Source organism: Carcharodon carcharias, chromosome 7 (genome assembly GCF_017639515.1).
Source record: "Carcharodon carcharias isolate sCarCar2 chromosome 7, sCarCar2.pri, whole genome shotgun sequence".
Classification (NCBI taxonomy): Eukaryota; Metazoa; Chordata; class Chondrichthyes; order Lamniformes; family Lamnidae; genus Carcharodon; species Carcharodon carcharias.
In genome coordinates this window covers 9,795,801-9,817,758 of record NC_054473.1, presented here as the reverse complement: position 1 = coordinate 9,817,758, position 21,958 = coordinate 9,795,801, and the positions used below count along the sequence as shown (strand labels likewise).

At 45.2% G+C, this 21,958-nt stretch overlaps 1 protein-coding gene across 2 annotated transcripts in view; it reads left to right on the top strand.

The window, feature by feature from the left end:
* Positions 1 to 21,958, top strand: part of LOC121279792 (monoglyceride lipase-like) — a 78,177-nt gene that overhangs the window by 9,365 nt on the left and 46,854 nt on the right. For both annotated transcript variants that reach the window (XM_041191148.1, XM_041191147.1), the window contains exons 2-3: positions 4,004 to 4,110; positions 20,904 to 21,040. In XM_041191148.1, coding sequence (XP_041047082.1) covers positions 4,004 to 4,110; positions 20,904 to 21,040 — 244 coding nt within the window. The remainder of the gene's footprint in view (positions 1 to 4,003; positions 4,111 to 20,903; positions 21,041 to 21,958) is intronic.

Genomic DNA, 21,958 nt, shown 5'->3' with positions numbered 1-21,958 from the left:
TTATCAACTATATGTTCAGGTGACTGTGATGCTTGGACATTTTTTTTTCCTGATTTGATAAACTTCCTTTAATGCTTTCCAGGTCTTCAGCTCCCTGAGGCCGCTCTCCGCCTGCAGGGAGATTCCTGTCAGCTCTGGCCCGCGCCAACGTTGACATCAGTGCCCACCCTCCTCCCGCCCCCACCCCCCGGCAGTGCTGAGCTTCTCCGTGCGTGTTTCACGCTGGCTGGCCGTGAATTGGCCGGCCAGTGTGGAATCATGGGTGGGGGCCGATCGCGGTCGGCGGTCCGTTCCCTGGCCAATCCCATGTCTGCTCGCTTCTCCTGCCAGCCAAAGTCCGTCTCGGTGGTCAGTCCGATAACAAATTCTGTGCGCATCTTCTGAGCAACTGACCAAATTTCCCTAACCCACTGCAGTAGGGATGGTTCCGTGGAATCTTTCTAACCCACGTATTATTCAGCCCGATATCTCTCTCCATCTCTCCTGTTTCTGTCTCTCATGTTCCCCTAATTTGTACGAGAGTCTCTCTCTATCTTCTCTCTATCTATTTTTTGTCTTTGTGACTCTCTCATGTCTGCTCTCTCAGGTGGGTGTAAAGGTCCCAAGGCCACAGTTTTGAAGAAGAGTAGGGAAGATCTCCCCAGTGTCCTGGTTAATATTTGTCCCTCAACCAGCATCACTAAGAAATTGTGTGATCCTTTATCACATTCCTGTTTGTGGGATCCTGCTGTGCGCAAATTTGTTGCTGTGTTTCCTAAGTTACATGACTGACCAGACTTCAAAAGTATTTGACGTTTCGAGTCCTCATGACCCTTCCACGGAACCTGCTGAGTTTTTCCAGGTAATTCTGTTTTTGTTTTGGATTTCCAGCATCCGCAGTTTTTTGTTTTTGTTTTTGTTTTTATTCAAAAGTATTTTACTGGCTGTGAAGCACTTTGGGACATCTTGATGGCGCTATAGAAATGCAAATACTTTCTACAAACATTGTAAAACACTCAGCATTAGATTGTACGCATTTGTTTAATAAACTACAGTAAACAACACCCTTAACAACTGGGATGGCAGCCAAATCAAGCAGCTCTATTGTTTCCTGCCCCTCCTTTTCTCTGCCAAGTTTAGTCCGTTTCTCTTCTCCCTTGCTCCACTGAAGCCATTAATTCTTTGCTGAGATGTGGCTCCCAGGGACTCAGCACCCTGCAGTTGCCCAACTGACTTTCCAGATTGAGACAAGTCTGCTTGACCCTCACCCAACACGTCCAACTGATGGACCAGGGCAGTAAACCGGAGCAGGGAGACCTGGTAGATTTTACCCCTCTCTATCCCAGGGACTGGGAGACCAAGGCAACAGCTCTCACTCAGCACAGACTGGGAATCTGGATTGCTCAGTTACTCACTCCCATAACCAGCTAAAGCCTTGAGGGGAGGGGGATTAAGGAGGAGAGAAGCCAGGGCCAGTGGATTCTACTGGATTCCAAATAAGGGACCATAATTTATTTATTTATTCTAACAACAGGTAATGGTGAATACAATATAGTAAAGGTGCTCCCCCTTGACAAATGGCAAGTAACATCCAGGCCAGCCAAGTGCCAGGCAATTACTATCTCCAACAAGAGAGAACCTAACCATTGTTCCTTGACATTCAATGGCATCACCATTACTGAATCCCGCACTATCAACATCCTGGGGTAACATTGGCCAGAAACTGAACTGGACTAGCCATATAAATACTGTGGCTACAAGAGCAGGTCAGAGGCTAGGAATCCTGCAGCGAGTAACTCACCTCGTGACTCCCCAAAGCCTGTCCACCACAAGGCACAAGTCAGGAGTGTGATGGAATATTCTCCACTTGCCTGGATGAGTGCAGCTCCAACAACACTCAAGAAGCTTGTTACCATCCAGGACAAAGCAGCCACTTGATTGGCACCACATCCACAAACATTCATTCCCTCCATCATTGACGCACAGTAGCAGCAGTGTGTACCATCTACAAGATGCACTGCAGGAACTCACCGAGTCTCCTTAGACAGCACCTTCCAAACACACAACCACTACCATCTAGAAGGGCAAGGGCAGCAGACACATGGGAACATCACCACTCGGAAGTTCCCCTCCAAGCCACTCACTATCCTGACTTGGAAATATATTGGCCATTCCTTCACTATCGCTGGGTCAAACTCCTGGATCTCCCTTCCTAACAGCATTGTGGGAGAACCTACACCACATGGACTGCAGTAGTTCAAGAAGGCAGCTCACCACCACCTTCTCAAGGGCAAGAATACCAAATGTAAAGGGAACAACAATTTATAATTTATGAGAAGAGAGTACTGATTGGTTGGCAAGTGGGCTTATATTTCCTACTGAACAGCACTATGGGAGCACCTACAACACATGGACTCCAGCAGCTCACCACCATCTTCTCAAGGGCAATTAGGGATGGACGCTAAATGTTGGCCTAGTCAGCGCCCACATCATGTGAATGAAAGTAAAAAAACTTCTGACTACAATTCACTGACATTAAGAAACAGAGGGACATATTTCCCAGAGTTAAACATTGGATCCAAACTCATCACCAGGCTTGTGCACATGTCTTTCCACAGCCTAGCATTGGAAACCTGAAATAAAAACGCACAATTCTGGAAACACTCAGCAGGCCTGGAAGTGTAGAGGGAGAGCAAAACAGAGTTAATGTTTAGGGTTGATGACCTTTCATCAGACACTATAATGTCTTGTGTGCCAGTGGGAATGCTCTTGCTTCTGAAATTGTTGAGAAAAGGGATCAAAACAGGTTCATTAACAAGTGACGAGGGCACTCAGTAGAGCACATACCTCTACTATGGTGAGTTAACTCAATGTTATTAAAATTATACAGCTCTTCCATGAGGCTTTTCTCTGTCTGGTTGTTGGTCTGTCACTACAAAAGGTGAAAAAAGAAATCTTTTTATTATGAGCTTCCATCTCACCGGGGAGGCTTCAGGCCAATCTACATCCAACAACCTGCTCTGAAAACTCTGCTGACATTTTGACAGCTGTGGCAAATTTCACCACAGCAGCTGAGATAATCCACAACATTCTAAAACAATCAACATTCTAAATAAAACAACCCACAACATTTGAAAAAAAAAGTCAATTCAGTCTATCTCCCAATATTAATGGATGCTTTAAAAAATTCCAGGATCTGTATCTGCATCTTCTCCAAAAACTAACCATTTCTCCCTTGGCCCATTCCCTATCTGTGTACCAAGTTTCATTGAAATCCATCCATTAGTTTTTGAGATATGTTGTTTCTAGACAAACAGACTAAAAGGGGTGCAAATATTGAGGTAATAACTTTCAAATGGGAATAGGGTGTACACTTGAAAGGGAAAAAATTGCAGGGCTATGGGGAGAAAGCAGGGGAGTGAGACTAATTGAACAGCTCTTTCAAAGAGCTGGCACAGACAAAATGGACTAAACAGCTTATTTCTGTGCTCGATGATTCTAAGAGCTTGGTAGCTTTCAGAAGTATCTTAGAGGAGGAAAGTAAGGAGAGAGGCAGGGAGTTTTATGTAGGAAATTCCCGAGCCTGGGGCTTTGATAGTCGAAGATAAGGCCACCAGCGGTTGGGTGAAGGAACTTGAGGATGCGCAAGAGGCCAGAATCAGAGGAGCTCTGAGTTTGCAGCGAGTTGTAAGGCCGGAAGAGTTTAGAAAGATGGAGAATGGAAAAGCCATGGTGAGATTTGAACATAAGTGTAAGAAATCTAATTTTGAGTTGTTATTGAACCAGGAGCCAAAGTAGGTCAGCGAACACAGGGGTAATGGACAAACGGAACTTAAAATAGTTGAGTCCGGAGGTAATCAAAGCTCGGAAGAGGATATCTACATCAGGTGGCCTGAGGCAAGGTCAGATAGGTATTATTACAGAGATGAAATCAGGGTTGAATTACAAGGTTTTAGTGCACTTTTTCAGTAAATTAATGCTTGCTCTTCCACTGCTGATTTCTTCTTCCGCCTAATTCTTCCAGGGCTTTAGTGATGATAATACACGGTGCAGGAGAACACAGCGGCCGCTACATGGAAGTTGTCACAATGCTTATGAAGCAATCCCTATTTGTATTTTCACACGATCATGGTAAGTACCATCTGTCAGCTCCTAATCCTGGCACAATGATCCATCAGGAATGTGTTTTGTTGCACTGTCTTTTGGTAGCTGCTGACTAGCAGTTCACACAAGAAAATTGCTCAAAATATCACTGTCGATTTCACCTTCTTCCTCAGCCAAAGCTTCCTTTACCTGAAATTACCTGTCACAATGGATTACAAATGCATGGCATAGATTCCCCAATGAAGATGTTTCAGTGACACAGGAACTGCATCAACCCTCCTCTGTCATTATGGTTAACCTTGATATTTCTATTATTTTAATCTAAGTTGACAGTCTTCTTCCAAGTTCCCTTCTTTCCAAGTCAGTTTCAACCACCTTCTTAAACATGCCAATTGTCTAACAACTATAGTTATCTGGGGCTGTGTGTTCCACATCCTCACCATTAGCTCAACACAGTTTATGGAATGAACCCATTTTTTACAATTGAGAGTCCTAAGCTGGTATCCATGATGTGGGGTCTCCAGTGGGGGTGAAAAAATGAGCGTGGAAAAGATCAACAAATGCTTGCATTCATACAGCGCCTTTAATGTAGTAAAACAACACAAGGCGCTTCACTGGATTGATTGTCAAGCAAAATTCGACACCAAACCGCATAGGGCGGCATTAAAACACATGACCAAAAGCTTGGTCCAGGGAGCAGTTTTAAGGAACTTCTTAAAGGAGAGAGGTTGAGGGAGAGGGAATTCCAAAGCCGAGGGCCTGGACAGCTGAAGACACAGCCATCAATGGCAGAGTGAAGAAAATTGGAGATGCATAAAGAGCCAGAATTGGAGGAGCGCAGAGATCTCACGGGGTTGTAGAGCTGGAGAAGATTACAGGGAGACCGGAGGCCATGGAGGGAATTGAAAACAAGGACAGGAACTTTAGATTGGGGGGTTTTGCCAGATTGAGAAGAGATATAGGTCAAGTAATAGGGCAGAAAGTAAGGGTAATTAAAAACCTGTGGATTGCTGGAGGAAGAGAGGGCAGAGGGAGGTGAGGGATGCTACAGTGTCGACATGATGAGCAAGAAGATTTGGGGTAGAAAATGGAGCAATTGCTCTTGATTTCAACCCATTCAGGATTCCGAAAGGACAAAGGAAGGATAAAATAAATAGGAACGAGAGAAAGAAAGTAAGCAAGTAACATCCCGAGGACCCTCCAAAGAAAATCACAACTGCTTAATTACTTTGGAAGTTTAATTGCTGTTGCTGTAGGCGGACAATTCACAGACTCTACGATCCCCCAAGCAGCAAATGAGATGAATCACCAGTTAAGCTGTTTCCAGTGGTATCGGCTGAGGGAGGAGTGTTGGCCCATACACTGGGAAACCTCCTTGCTCAACTTTGAGTTGGACCATGGGATCTTTTTCACGCCTGAGCAGGCAGGGCCTTGGGTTTGGTTTCTCATCTCCAACAATGCTGCACCTCTTCAGCGCTGCACTGACATGTGCTGAAGCCCTGAGTGGGTCTCAACTTTGATCCAAAGGTGAGAGTCTCGTCAACTGAGGCAAGATGATTCCCAGAGAGTGTCAGGGAGCACCTTTGGAGCTTGGGAGAACTAGGAGGACAGGGCAGAGCAGAAGTGACTTGAGTGAAACAGGGAAGGTGTATGGAGTTCCCAAAGGCTCCATGATATTAAATAAATATCAAATATCAGAAAATGCTGGTAAAACTCAGCAGGTCTGGCTGCATCTGTGGAAAGAGAAACAGAGTTAATGTTTCGAGTCTAATATGTCTTCTTCAGAGCTAGAGAGAAGTAGAAATGTGATGTGATGGATTTTGTACTGTTTAAGTGAGGGTGGAGCAGGTGGAGCAAGATAGGAGGTTAGGGATAGGTGGGAGCTCAGGAGAGATTGACAAAGACCTCATGGACACAAGGCAAGGGGAGTATTAATGGTAGTGGTAAAGACTAAAGAAGATGCTGATAGTGGCAGAACGTTTTAATAGCAGAACAAGGCTCAGTGCTCTGCGAAAGTACAACACAGAAACAAGTGACAGATGGCCCTGTGGGGGGAGGGGGTGGGTGTTGGGGAAAAAGGATAAAAAAGAATGCACAAATAAATAAAAGAATAAAATATAAATAAATATAAATTGGATTAAAAAAGGGGTCAAGATGGAGGAGAGAGTTCATGATCTAAAGTTGTTGAATTCAATATTCAGTCCGGAAGGCTGTAAAGTGCCCAGTCGGAAGATGAGGTGCTGTTCCTCCAGTTTGTGTTGAGCTTCACTGGAACAATGCAGCAAACCAAGGATGGACATGTGGGCATGAGAGCAGGGTGGGGTGTTGAAATGGCGAGTGACAGGGAGGTCTGGGTCATGTTTGCGGACAGACCGAAGGTGTTCCACAAATCGGTGACCCAGTCTGCGTTTGGTCTCTCCAATGTAGAGGAAACCGCATTGGGAGCAGCGAATACAGTAGACCAAATTGAAGGAGGTCTCTCTCTATGATATTCTTTATCCCTTTCTGTTCCTCACTGTATTGGCATGGCAGAGTATCTAGGGTTAAAATGCCAGACAACAAAACTGACTGCTGGTGCGGCCAATTCCCATTCTCATCAGACACTTGCAGATGCAGATGGGCAGCTCCAGTGGAACAGTAAAATCAGGAGTCGAAAGCAGCCGTATGACCTAAAACTACCCCTGAGGCAGATTAATGTCTCATACATCAGTTCAAACACTTGTGGACCACAAACCCACCTCCCCCCCACCGCCCCCGGACTTTAGCATGCTTTTTAACATCACTTTATATTGTGTTCCCTCTGAGCAATGTGTAATTAAATCAGAAATCCATTTGTAAAGTACACTGTTACACTCTGCCAGGGCACAGGGGAAATTCCGCCCTCCCCCTCCTCCCACCCACCACTGTATGATACTACATAAACTGATGTCTTATAAATGTCCCTTGAGTCTGAGACCAGGGTGTGATGCTCGTTTAGTGTTGGGGCAGGTTGGAGGTGAGTGCAATGACGAGGCTCGGGTCTGTGGGAGGGGGCAAAACAGCGGGAAGGTCAACAGAGTCAAAATAAGTCAAAATCCTGGAACTCCCTGCCAAACAGCACTGTGGCTGCACCAACACTTGATGGACTGCAGTGGTTTAAGAAGGCGGCTCACCACCTTCTCAAGGGCAATTTAAGGATGAGTAACAAATGCTGGCCTAACCAGTGGCGCCCACATCCCACGAAAGAATAAAAAAAGTGAGTGCCTCAGACACCTGCTGTGAAGAGTTCTAACTGCATGGCGATGGAGGCCAGATGAGGCACAAGAAGCCCCATTCCTTCCTTTGTGAAATGCCTGGAGCTTCTAATTCTTCAGGTCCATACCAAGGTGCAGTGTGAGGTCAAAACCTATTATTATTCTGTGATGTCCTGTTTACCCATCAGCCCTGCGCTTGCTGGCTCTCAGTTAAGTAATGTCTCAATTTTAAAATGCTTATCTGTGCATTCAGACCTGTCCAAGGCCTTGTCCCCCACCTTATCTCTGTAATACCTTCCAGCCTTACAACCCTCCAAGGTCTCTGCACTCTTCTAATTCTGGCCTCTTGATTATCCCCAATTTTAATTGTTCCAACATTGGTTGCTGTGCCTGGGCCCTAAGCTCTGGAGTTCTATCCCTAAACCTTTCTGCCTCTCTACCTCACTCTCCTTCATTAAGTTGCTCCTTGAAACCTATCTTTTTGACGACGATTTTGCTCATCTGTCCTAATATCTCCTTAAGTGGCTCAGAGTCATTTTGCACCTGATAACGCCCATTTTAAGCTCCTTGGGATATTTTACTGTTATAAGTGCCAAGTTGTTATTGATATTTTAGCTTGGGTGTGTATGTAAATATTGTAGGTGGTTGAAAATAAGCAGCTAAAATGTTAGGTCAGACTTAGTGGAAAATTATACGGAAACCTAGTTATACCCAATGTTGCAAACACTTCTGGTGTTACAATGAATGTTTCTCTGTTTCTAACTTGACAGTGAAACTGTAAGGAAAGCCGATACCAAGTCCCATTCACCTATTCCCTCTATGTTCACTGCCTTACATTTGTCCCCATTCCCCGTAGCATCTCCAATTTAAAATTCTTATCTCAACATTCAGATCCCTTCGTGGTCTTGTCCCTTCCACCTCATTGTGATCTCTTCCAGCCCTATAACTCTCTGAGATCTCTGGGTTCCTGCAATTCCTTATGCACTCACCATTTGGGTAGCCCCTGCAACAACTGAATATTCTCTCCTGTAATCCCTCCAATAACTCAAAACTCATCTCTGTACCAAATTCAATTATTAAATATCTTTCTTTGTTACTGTCCTCCCATCGATTCTGTTGTCTGGCACTTAACTCTGGAATTGCCTCCTTAAACTTCTCCAATGCTTCCCTTCTCCTCCTTAAAGTCCTATTCCCTTGACCCAACATTTAATCAACTCTGCAATACCTTTCCTATGTTAAAGGTGCTATATTAATGCAGGATGATGATGAAATTGAAACAGTTCACAGTTTAGTGTTGTAATGCACAACTGTACGGAGCAGCTCAAAGACATCGTGTCAGCAGTACAGTGACATAAGAGTAGAGAGTTAACTGTAAGAATCTAGCAGGGGTTCAAATGAGTATCCATACAGAGAGTAAAGCCTATTGTGCTGCAAGTTGCTGTCCAGCCATCTATAATTAGCTTCAATGCCCATAGATGGCAAAATAAGCCTGGATTTCCACCACTGATGTAAATTGGGGCATTGGTCACAGCTGGGATGTGCAACTTTCATAAACTATTGGGATAGAAGACAGATTAATGTTTCCATGGAGGCTTTACAAACAAATAGATGCATCTATGTAAACAGTGGAAAAGATTCATGATGTGTGACACTAGCAGAGTGAAACCTCAAAACGTTTAAAGGAGGAAATCAGCCATTGTTAAATAAACATCAGCAGCTACAACAACTTCTGTCTATACAGTGGTCTGACCTACATGTGACTCCAGACTCCCAGCAATGAGGTTGATTCTTAACTGCCCTCTGAAATGGCCTAGCAAGTCACGCAAGTTGTTTCAAACTGCCAGGAACAGGTGTAATAAGAATAAAACCAGACGTATCACCCAGCATCAACAAAGGCAACGGAAACAGCTAAAGCACACCCAGCCCTGTCAACCCTACAAAGTCCTCCTCACTAACCTGTGGGGGCTTGTGCCAAAATCGGGAGTGCTGACCCACAGACTCGTCAAGCTACAGTCTGACATAATCACGCTCACAGAATCATACCTTACAGCTAACCTTCCAGACACCACCAACGGCATCACAAAAGATAATTGCAGCAGATGCTGGAAACCTGAAATAAAAATGGAAAATACTGGAAAAGCTCAGCAGGTCAGGCAGTGTCTGTGGAGAAATTGAAGGAGTTAACGTTTCAGGTCAATGCACTTTCATCAAAAGTCCTTTCTGATGGGAGGTCATTGACCTGAAATGTTAACCGTCCCCAGCATTTTCTGCTTTCGATCGCCAACTCTGTCCGAATGTCTTGTTCCCCACCCTCAGGACAGATCCAGCAGTGGTGGTGACACAGTGATAAAGAGCTGGATTTAACGCAGCCTGTCACCATGGGGACCATGGCCGCCAAGTCCCCTTCACCCACAGGAGAGGCCCCATGTCAGTCTCCCAGGGGCGGGTTAATCCGGAGTGCGGAAGGGGCTCCTGGCTGCCGGTGGATACCGATTAGTCTCATTAATGAGCCAATTGATAGCCATTATCCTTGAGCTCACTGCAGTTTAGTGGCGGCTCAGGGATTAAATGAGGGGGGCGAGGCGATATGGCTTTCCCGCGTTCTCAGAAGACTGCCCAACAATTCCTGGCCGGGTTGGGGGGGATGGGTCCATGATGGGTAGCCAACATCGGGAAGGGCCAGGCCACAGGGATCAGCCAAACTTGCTGATCATAGGAAAGGAGGTAGGGAGACAAACTGTGAGGAGGATACAAGGACTCTGCAAAGGGATATAAATAGCTTGAGTGGGCAAAAATTTGGCAGATGGAGTATAACGTGGGCAAATGTGAACTTGTCCACTTTGGCAGGAAGAACAGAAAAGCAGAATATTATTTAAATGGAGAGAGACTGCAGAATGCTGAAGCACAGAGGGATCTGCGTGTCCTGGTACATGAATCATAAAAAGTTAGCATGCAGGTACCCTTTTCTCTTTTGCTTCTGGATCGGGTGTGTCAGCATCACAGACTAATATCCACATTCTGGCAATATTTATATGGATAGTGTCAGCTCCAGTTTCTCAACATAAAGGAAGTTCCTTGTCCCTGCTTATCCTTCTGGTAAATCTCTTCTGCACCCTCTCCAGGGTTTCACAGAATCAGCTTAATAGTTTATCACTGCATGAACTGGACTCACCGGGGGAGGGGTAGGTAGTGCATGTAGCTTAATTAGAATGGGATCATTTGTATACTGTATTACCTCACCCTTTGGACATGGAATGTAATTAGAGGCTATATCAATATAAGGAGTAACTTTAAAGATTCTTCAAATATTCTACAAGCAGAAATGAGATGAGTGTCTACTTAATCATTTTTTCGAGCACTTTGTTTAAGGGAGGAATGTTGGCCAGAACAACAGGAGAACTCACTGTTTGGATAGCACGTGGAGACTTTAAGATATGCACAGCAAAGGAAAGGTAGACCTGGGCCTGAACTTTTCGGATAGTGGGGGCTCACCTCCCATCATCCGAAGTGTCGGTGGGGAACAAATTCCTGCCAAGCCCAACAGCCCCGTGGCCAATTTACGCTCCAGTGATTGGCTGCAGATGGGACTTCCTCCCCTTATTCAGGAGGAAGTCCTGCCTTAGAGAGCTGTCGGCCAATCAGATTGGCTGGCAGCTTTCCAGTCCTTGCAACGACAATGCTGCATTGGACAGAAGAGGCATGAGCCTAAGTGTTGGAGCCAGAGGACAAGGTAATTGTGAGGGGCCCTATGGTGTGGAGGGTAGGAAAGGCTTGGAGGTAGTGGGGGGGGTCTTAAGGGGCCCGGTTGATATCTCGGTGGAGAGACCAGGGGTAGGGGGGGGTTCCAGTTGCACCCCCAGCATCCCCCTTCACGCCCAAGATCTAACTTTGATTCTTTCCAGCCTTTCTCCACAGAGGTTCAATGTTCCCGCCAACCTAAATATTGAGGCTGGGCAGAGAATGGCCATTGAGTGGTCATTAATTGGTCACTTAAGGGCCTCAATTGGGACAAGGGTGGGCTCCCCATCTGGGGCCTTGCTCGCCCCAGCGTAAAATCGCTGTATGGTTGGTGTGGGCAGGAATCCAGAGGGAACCCCATCCCTGCAATTTATGCTCCATTCTCCACCGCATCCCCCCCCACCCCCACCCCCACCTAAAAACCCACTGGTGGGGGAGCGTGAAATTCAGGCCTTGGGTTTTAATCACTCTTTTTACGCCAGATGTCGCAAAAAGCTTCACAGCCAAAGCAGCCCTTTGTTTTTTGAAGTGTGGTCACTGCTGTAATGTAGGAAATGCAGAAGCCATTTCGAGTTCAGGTTACAAGCTGCAATTTGATAATGACCAGAAAATATCTTTTTTCTGTGATGTTGATTGAGGGATAAATATTGGCTGGGACATGGGGACAACTTGCCTGCTCTTCTTCAAATAGTGCCAATTATTCTGTTACATCCATCCAGACAGGCAAGTGGGGCCTCAGTTTAAACATCTCACCAGCAAAGCGGCTCCTCTGACAGTACAGCACTCCCTCAGTACTGCACTAGAGTGTCAGCCTTGATTTTTGTCCACAAGCCCTGGAGTGGGACTTGAACCCCGAAGCTTGTGATTCAGAGTGTGCTATCAACTGAGCCACAACTGACGCATAACTTCCCACCATTGGGTTGAACAGGCCTCAGTTTAACATCTCAAACAAGGCAGCAGTCCCTCAGCACTGCACTGCAATATTAATCGACATTATTTGCACAGGTCCCTGGCCCCGAGGCTTGATCCAACAACCTTCTGACTTTGAGGAGACCCAGATACCAACTGAGTCAGGTTGGCAATGGTCAGAGCTTGGCGTGTGGAGTATGGAGATGAAGTAAAAGTGAAGCAGTACAAGAAGCCCATTTGACCCATTGTGCCTGTGCCTGACTTTTGACAGAACTGTCCGAAGAGCCCCAAATCTCCATGCCCTTTCCCCATAGCCTTGCAAATATTCCCCATTCAAGTATCTGTCCAATTCACTTTTTGAACAAGTTACTGTTGAATCTGCTTTCATTATTGACCGCATCTCACTGAGTTAAACAAAATCTCTTCATCTCCCCTCCTTGTTCTTTTGCAGAGTTTTCTTCTATTAAATTGCAAATACCTCTTTTTCTTTGGTATGAATGAGAACTGCTCATGTGGAAGGTGTACTTGGGTTTTATAAATCTGAACTGCTTGTTACGTTTTCTGTCAGCAACCGTTTTTGCACAGAGTGAAAAAGATTCAGTTCTGAGTTTAATCTTTTCCTTGGCCCCACTCATTTCAAGTTAAACAAAAGGCTTTTTACCCGACTTTGTTCCTAATTTGGAAGCTGGATTCTATTTTTGCCTCGGTGACATTCTGCCTGCCAACTTGCACATAACTTTCTCAGATGCACGGTTCCAGGTTAGTGATGGTTTGGAGTTCAGGGTCCAAACTAATGAATCCCTTTCAGGAAAAGGTCTCTGAAGGGAATCGGAGATGCAATTTTTTTTGTCTAACCTGCCCCTGCTGCCACACTCATAGAATCATACAGCACAGTGGGAGGCCATTCAGCCCAGCGTAACTCTTTGAAAGGTCCATCTAATTAGTCCCTACTCTTTCCCTGGGCGTATGGGAACACCAGCACTTCCAAGTTCCAATCCAAGCCACACACCCTCCCAACTTGGAAATATATTGGTTGTTCTTTCATTGTCGCTGGGTCAAAACCCTGGAACTCAGCAACAATAATTTATATATACAAATAATTGTTTGGTAGTATGGAACTTGAGTATTGTTGAAAAAAGACATGTTGTTGAAGCTTTTCACCTTGCACTCATCAGGACAGATATGCAAGAATATCAAATATAAAGGGAACAACAATTTATACTTCATGAGAAAAGAGTGCTGATTGGTTGGCAAGTGGACTTATATTCCCTACTGAGCAGCACCATGGGAGCACCTACACCAAGTGGACACCAGCGGTTTAAGAAGGCCGCTCACCACTACCTTCCCAAGGGCAATTAAGGATTGGCAATAAATGCTGGCCTTGTCAGTGACACCAATGTCTTAGAAGTAATACATTAAAAAAAATTAGAATAAAAAAAAAGAGAATCATCAAACTCACTGTGTTAAAAAGACATTTTCCCTCATTTGGAGTAATGGGGACGTATCTAGGCACAACCTTCCAGGAAAGATGTAAAGGTCTTAGAAAGGATATAGAGGAGGTTCACCAGACCTTTACCAGAGATGAGAGGTCTCAGTTATGAGGAAAGGTTAGAAAAGTTCAGACTGTCCTCCTTGGAACAGGGGGGATAAAAAAGGGTGACCTGTTCCAGGTTTTCAAGGTGATGAGAAGTTTTGATAGGGTAGAGAATTAAAGAACTGTCCCCTCTGGTGAAGGGGTCAATAATCAGGGGTTATAGATTCAAAATCATTGGGTCCAAGAGTTGAAAAGGAAAGAAATCATCATTTAGAGAACTGTCAGTATCTTGAACGCTCGACTTGAAAAGGTGGTGGAAGCTGATTCCGTAAATAATTTTAAATTTGACAGATACTTGAGGATAAGGAACTTAACAAGGTTATGGAAAAACAAGCAGGGATTTGGGACCAAGCACAATTGCTCTTTCAAAGAGCCGACACAGGCACGATGGGCTGAATGGCCTTCTCCTGTGCTGTAATTTTCTGTGATTCTCACAGCAGTGATTGTACTAAAACCCCCCAGGAATTGGCAGCAGCTCCCAGGCAATGGGTCTTTCCTTTGGATGGCTGCCTTAACCGATCTGAGGGAGTTTATCTTTGGGATCCTGCAGGCTGAGAGCAGAGATTGGACACCCCACCCCCCCCTACAGTCTGGCTCTTTCCACGATCCAAAGCAGCCCGTGAAAGCAGTGATCCTTGCTATGGTTCCACTCCTTGATCATAAGTCTAGACATTGGCTGGAATTTTCCAGCCCCTCCTGCCTGGAGTATCTTCCAGTCCCGCCAAAGTCAACAGACTCCTGAATGGCTCGCCACATTTTCCAGCCCCACCCCCACCAAAACAAGGACAGAACATTCTGCCTACTGAAGGCAGCCAATCGAATGTTCAGTCCATTCCTAAGATGAGGACGTTGCTAGCAACGCCAACATTAATTCCTGTCCTTAATTGCCCTTGAGAATGTTATGGTGAGCTACCCTCTTAAACCATGTAGCTGTGGTGTAGGTACACCCATAGTGCTGTTAGGGAGGGAGTTCCAGGATTTTGACCCAGCGACAGTGAAGGAACGGTGATATATTCCCAAGTCAGGATGGTGTGTGGCTTGGAAGGGAACTTCCAGGTGGTGGTGTTCCCATGTGTCTGCTGCCCTTATTCTTCTCTTTGGTAGAGGTCGCAGGTTTGGAAGGTGCTGTCAAAGGAGCCTTGGTGAGTTGCTGCAGTGAATCTTGTAGATGGTACACACTGTTGCAATGTGGTGGAAGGGATGCCAATCAAGCGGGGCTGCTTTGTCCTGGATGGTGTCAAGCTTCTTGATTGTTGTTGGAGTTGCACTCATCCAGGCATCTGGAGAGTATTCCATCACACACCTGACTTGTGCCTTGTAGATGGTGGACAGGCTTTGGGGAGTCAGGAGGTGAGTTACTCGCCGCAGGATTCCTAGCCTCTGACCTGCTTTAGTAGCCATAGTGTTTATATGCCTAGTCCAGCTCAGTTTCTGGTCAATGGTCTATGATAGAGGGGAAGGCAGGTGAAGTTAAATGACAAAAAGATTGACGATGCAAGGCCAGATGGAGTGATAATAGGATAAGTAAAGAAACAAAAAATATGTTTAGAGGAGGAAGAATGGCAAAATCGTGATCAGCTGCTGTTTGAAAACAAAAATTGAGAAACCAAAAGCAGCAAAGAGAGAGGAAACAAAATGGCTACATAGGCTATAGTCTGAAATTGTTGAGTGCGGAAGGCTGTCAAGTGCCTAATTGAGATGCTGTTTCTCAAACTTATGTTGATCTTCATTGGAATACTGGAGGAGGTCGGGGACAGAAAGGTCGGCGTGGGAGCAAGGCGAAGAATTAAAATGACACGCAATCAAAAGTTCAGGGTTGCCGTTATAGAATCGTAGAATCTTTACAGTGCAGAAGGAGGCCATTTGGCCCATCGAGTTTGCACTGATTTACTGAAAGAGCATTCTACCTCATCCCACTCCCCTGCCTTATCCCCGTAACCTCGCACATTCTCTCTTCAGGTAGCAATCCCATTCCCTTTTGAATACCTCGATCGAACCTGCCTCCACCAGCCTCTCAGGAAGTTCATTCCAGACTCCACCCACCCGCTGGGTAAAAAACAAAATTCCTCACATCACTTTTACTCCTCTTGCCCATTATTTTGAATGTGTGCCCTCTAGCTCTTGATGCACTCATGAGTGTGGCAACAGTTTCTCACTAATTACTCTGTCCATACCCCTCAAAATCTTGAATACCTCTATTAAGTCTCCTCTCAGCCTTTTTTTCTCCAAGGAAAACAGACCCAACCTCTCCAATCTACCCTCGTTGCTACAGTTCTTCATCCCGGCAATCAAGAGTTAATCGGCGGGGTGGGGAGGACAGACAGGAAAGTGGAGTTAAGGCCACAATGAGATCAACCATGATCTTATTGGAACAGGCTCAAGGGGCCAAATGACCTGCTACTAATTCTTGTGATCTTATGAGACAAAGTCCCATCTTCACACTGAGGATACCGTCCATCATGTTGTGAGGCACTATCACTATGGGATAGATTCAAGATGGATCTAGATATACATGGGCATCCATGAGGTGCTGTGGATCATCAGCAGCAGCACAATTGTATTCAGCCACAATCAGTAACCATATGTTCCACATATCCCTTACTCTACCATTACCATCAAGCCAAGGGACCAACCCTGGTTGAACATGAACTGCAGGAGAACATGTCAGGAGTAGCACCAGGTATTCCTAAAGCTGAGATTCCAATCTGGTGACCCTACACAATGGGACAATATGCATTCTAAACAGTGGAAGCAGCATACTCGAGGCAGGGTGAAGCAATCCCAAAACAATGGATCAGATCAAAGCACTGCAGTCCTGCCACATCCAGTCAAGAAAGGTATGGATAATTAAACAACTAACAGGAAGAGTAGGCTCCACAAACATCACTATCCTCGATGATGTGTGTGCCCAGCACATCAGTACAAAAGACTGGGTTATGTGTTTAGTGATCCTGGGAGTGTTACCGATACCTTCCCTGGATCCCAAGGCTAGGAGAGACAATCTGGAAGGTATAGGGAGCTGGGACCTGTCCATGAGAGTAACTGAAGGCATGAGAACGGAAATAATCTAGTTAGAAAGGAGAAAAGGCTCCAAAAATGGAGCAGTCATCAACAGGACATCAATTAATCTCCTCTTATGTTGGAGAAATGAAGTGTGCCTCTAACAATATTAGTTCATTTGACATTTATCCACATATTAAGCTCCAGCTCAGTTATAGGGATCACAAACATCAGCAGAAACAAACTCCAACTGTCAGCATGAACATGGTTCAATCCCTGACATGATTAACAGCAGCACTAAAGCAGAATCCAACCACTGCACTCACTTGAGAACTCGCTGCAGAGATGTCACTGTTACAATCCCCATAGAGACCAATAACTTTAAACAACAAGTTTGAATTCCCAGTGACTAACTTAAAGGAATTGCATGACAAGATTTCAAGTTTTAAGACTTTTACTGTAACAAAGCAACTAAAAACAAATTCGACTAAACATTCCCTAGTAAGCAACTAATACTCTAAATACAGAAGTTAATTCTTATTCCTACTTCAACACGACCGATAACCCCACACCGCATATGAATTACAACATGCGCTCCATAGGATTACACTCTTTATCGGAAACAGTCCACAGTCATTCCCAGCTTCCAATGGGATCACGTCTCCTTGCTTCGCTGAGTCGTAATGTCGAGTGACCATTGAAAGGGTCTTCCCTTGGTTTTTGGAGAATTCCCAAACCGACGACCAGCAGTAGGATTCACTCTGGTGATTTCTCCTGCCAACCTCACCAGGGCAAATATTCCAGAGTTCAGATTGCCACAAGGTGTGTCCCTTTGATCAAAGAGCATCCTTCCTCCCAAACTCTGCCCGGTAGCTCACAGAGAACTCGCAGCCATTCTCCCTTTACAGAGCACATCAGCTGTAGCCTTCTGTGAGGCCTCTCTCTTTCTGTCCAAAAAAACTTGAAGACTGAAAGTCTGTTTACAGTGCACCCAGCTGCTCTTGCCTTATGGAGACGCAAACGTTTTGCATCTTGGTCTCATTAAGTCTCAACCTAGGCCCACAGAGTCCATGGTAACCAAGCGACACAGGCCTGTTGTCGGGCAGAACTCATAATAGATCTCATAACCCTCTTCACTTCTTCATTTTACCTTGAATTAAAAAAGTCCAAAACATATCCATCTTCTAAAAACTCAGCAGGTCTGGCAGCATCCGCAGAGAGGATCACAGTTAACGTTTCGAGCCCGTATGACTCTTCAACAGAACAAAGTAAAAATAGAAAAGAGATGAAATATAAGCTGGTTTAAGGGGGGGTTGGGACACCCTTAAACCAGCTTATATTTCACTTCTCTTCTATTTTTACTTAGTTCTGTTGAAGAGTCATACGGACTCGAAACGTTTCGCATAGAAGAAGCACCTTGGGCCTTGGGATCTTCCTGATCTGTGCACCACAGTCTGAGTGTTGTTTTTTGCAGTTTTGCAGTTTTGCAGTTTTGCAGGTACCTGGTTTCAACAGCAAACTTAGCATGTCGTTTAGCTTGAATTCGATCTGCAAAACCTGGACTCTTAAAACAGGATAACTGATCAGATCAGCCTGAATTTTGGTAAACTCTATCCTTACGCAGCATTCTCATTTTCATAATGATAATCTCTAAACAGGCTAACAACATCAAAACTTCATGCATTCAGAGTTGCTTATTAGATATCCAAAAGTGAATAATATGCTTGAATAGAATCATAAAAGGCTTACAGAACAGAAGGAGGCCATTTCTTTTTATTCATTCACGGGATGTGGGCTTCACTGGCTGGGCCAGCATTTATTGTCCATCCCTAGTTGCCCTTGAGAAGGTGGTGGTGAGCTGTCTTCTTGAACCGCTGCAGTCCATGTGGTGTAGGTACACCCACAGTGCTGTTAGGAAGGGAGTTCCAGGATTTTGACCCAGTGACAGTGAAGGAACGGCTATATAGTTCCAAGTCAGGATGGTGAGTGACTTGGAGGGGAAGTTCCATGTGGTGGTGTTCTCATCTATCTGCTGTCCTTGTCCTTCTAGATGGTAGTGGTTGTGGGTTTGGAAGTTGCTGTCGGAGGAGTGTTGGTGAATTCCTGTAGTGTATCTTGTAGATGGTACACACTGCTGCTACTGTGCATTGATGGGAGAGGGAGTGAATGTTTGTGGATGTGGTGCCAATCAAGTGGGCTGCTTTGCCCTGGACGGTGTCAAGCTTCTTGAGTGTTGTGGGAGCTGCACTCATCCAGGCAAGTGGAGAGTATTCCATCACACTCCTGACTTGTGCCTTGTAGATGGTGGACAGGCTTTGGGGAGTCAGGAGGTGAGTTACTCATCACACAATTCCTAGCATCTGACCTGCTTTTGTAGCCACAATATTTATGTGGCTAGTTCAGTTCAGTTTCTGGTCAATGTTAACTCCCAGGATGTTGATACTGGGGGATTCAGTGATGACAATGCTATTGGACATCAAGGGGTGATGGTTGGATTTTCTCTTGTTGGAGATGGTCATTGCCTGACACTTGTGTGGTGCAAATGTTATTTGCCACTTGTCAGCCCAAGCCTGTCCTGTCCTATCCTGGCCTGTCATGTCTGTGCTGGCTGATTCCAAGAGCAACTCTGCTAGTCCCACTGCCTCACCCTTTCCCCATAGTTCTGCAATTTCTTTTCTCTTCTGCAGCTTTTATGATTTCCTCTTGAAAACCAGTGATTGAATCAGCCTCCTCCATACTCTCAGGCAGTGCATTCCAGATCCTAACCACTCGCTGCGCAAAGACGTTTTTCTTCATGTCGCTGTAAGTTCTTTCGCTGATCACCTTATATCAGTGTCCTCCGGTTCACGGCCTGTCCGCTAATGGGAATTGTTTCTCCCTATCTACTCTGCCTAGATGCCTCATGGTCTTGGATGCCTCTATCAAATCTTCTCTCAATCTTCCCTGAGGAGAGCAGGCCTAGCCTTTGCAACCTATCCATGTAAAACTGAATCCCTCATGCCTGGAACCATTATTGTAAATCCTTTCTGTATCCTCTCCAACCATCATGTCCTCCACCCCAGTGCCCTGAGACACATCCCTACCAGCAGAGGTCACTGGGCAGGAATCCTGGCAGCACTAAATCTGATTGGACAGCGGCAGCAGCCTCCTAGGCTGATATGGCTAACTCGGCAGATGTTGAGCTTGGAATTGTTCTCTTCCTTTCAGGCTGCCTACCTCACTGTGAGGGCAACATGAGGACGCCAAATACTTGCAAATTTTCTCTTGAAAGTGGCAGAATTTCTCCGTGACCCTTGCGAGGTCACTACATTGTGGGATGCTTCATTCGAGCCCTGCGCTGCTTGTTGACCCAGGGCAGGCCAATTTCTATTGCAAAATAAAATTGCCAAAAAACTTCCCTCAAATGATAGGCCACAGCCACCAGTCCTGTATAGAGAACATGAATACAAGTCAGGTTACCCTTTCAAATTAACTAGAATATCAATTTGTCATAAAATGACACAGCTGTATCAACTGTGGCTCAGTGGTTGCACTCTCATCTCTGAATTAGAAGATCATTTGATGCAGAATCATAGCGCAAAATCTAGGTTGCCAATGAGGGAGTGCTGCACTGTCAGAGATACTTGTCTTTCAGATGAGACATCAAACCAAGGGCTGACCTGCCCTGTCAGATGGATGTGAAAGATCCCATGACAATACTAATGGGAGGGTTTTCCGGGTGTCCTGGCCAAAATTTTGTCACTGTCACATTGCTGTTTGTGGGAGTTTGCTGTGCTCCAATTGGCTGCTGTGTTTCCTGTTAATATAGCAGTGGCTACACTTCAAAAGTGCTTCATTAGCTGTGAAGCACTTTGGGATGTGCTGAGGTCATGAAAGGTGCTGTGTAAGAGGGAAATCTTTCTTTCTTTATATTACTTTCCGAACAATAAGTCTCAATGAGCCTTTGAACGAGCTCTCCACCCAATTGTTCAATTCCTCTCAGACATTCTTGAAATTACGAGAAGCTACATATATTTGTAAGCAGGGACCTGCCTTTGGCAGGCAAAAGGAACATGTCCAGGCATTGTGCCTTTTTTGAATTAAACAAAAGCATGGCGGAACAATAGATCCCTGGGGTATTCCCTATGACAACACCTCAACCAATCAGAGTCGACGTGCCAACCAATCAGCAACCTTTTCTTGTGCAGTGTAAATTGTTGCTCCCTTTGAAATTTGGCATTCTTGGCATCTGTCCTGGTGAGTGCAAGATGAAAAGCTTCAACAGTATGTCTCACTTTTCAGCAATGCTCAAATTCTGTACTACCAAGCGACTATTCAGAAATTCTTCTTTCTCCCTCCTTACACAGTTGGCCATGGGCAGAGTGAAGGCAAGCGCATGGTTGTGTCTGATTTTAAAATATACATCCGAGACTGCCTGCAGCACATTGACTTGATGAGGAACCGTCACCCGGGCCTACAGGTTTTCCTATTTGCACATTCCATGGTAAGTGACCCATTGGGAAAAAAAGGGGACTAATTTGCCGGTTATCCTGTTTTACCATGTGAATTAACAGGTTTCAGCATGGCTGGTCAGCCTCTGAGTCCGAGTGTCATGGGTTCAAATCCTGCCCCAGTGGCTTTAGCAGATACCTAGGCTGACACTCCTAGAGCAGTACCTAGGGAGTGCTGCACTGTCAGAGGTGCAATCTTTCGGACGTTAAGTTACTGTAAGTAACTGTAAGGTTGAGAGATTGATCAATAATGCACATTGGCATCCTAGGCTTTATCAATAGGGACATAGAGTACAAAAGCAAGGATGTCATGTTAAGCTTGTATAAGCAACTGATTGGGCTTCAACTGGAGTATTGTGTCCATTTCTGGGCACCAAACTTTAGGAAGCATGTATTGGCAGTACAGAGGATGCAGAAAAGATTCATGAGAATGGTTCCAAGGATGAAGAACTTCAATTCGTAGAAAGATTGGAGAAGTTGGGGGGGCTGTCCTCCTTGAAGAGAAGGCTGAGAGGAGATTTGATAGAGGTATTCAAAATCATGAGAGGCCTGGACAGGGTAGAGAGGGAGAAACCTTACCATTGGTGGAAGGATTGAGAACAAGAGGACACAGATTTAAGGTAATTGGCCAAAGAAACAATGGAGACATGAGGTGAAACAGTTTCACACAGTGAATGGTTAGGATCTGGAATGCGCTGCCTGAAAGTGTAGTGGAGGCAGGTTCAATCAAGGCTTTCAAGAGGGAATTAGATTATTATCTGAAAAGGAAAGATTTGCAGGACTAGAAGGAAAAGGTCAGGGATTGGCACTAGGTGAACTGCTAGAGAGCAAGCTCAGACACAACGGGCTGAATGGTCTCTTTGTGTGCTGTAACATTCTTTGATTCCATCTGCCCTGTCAGATGGGTGCAA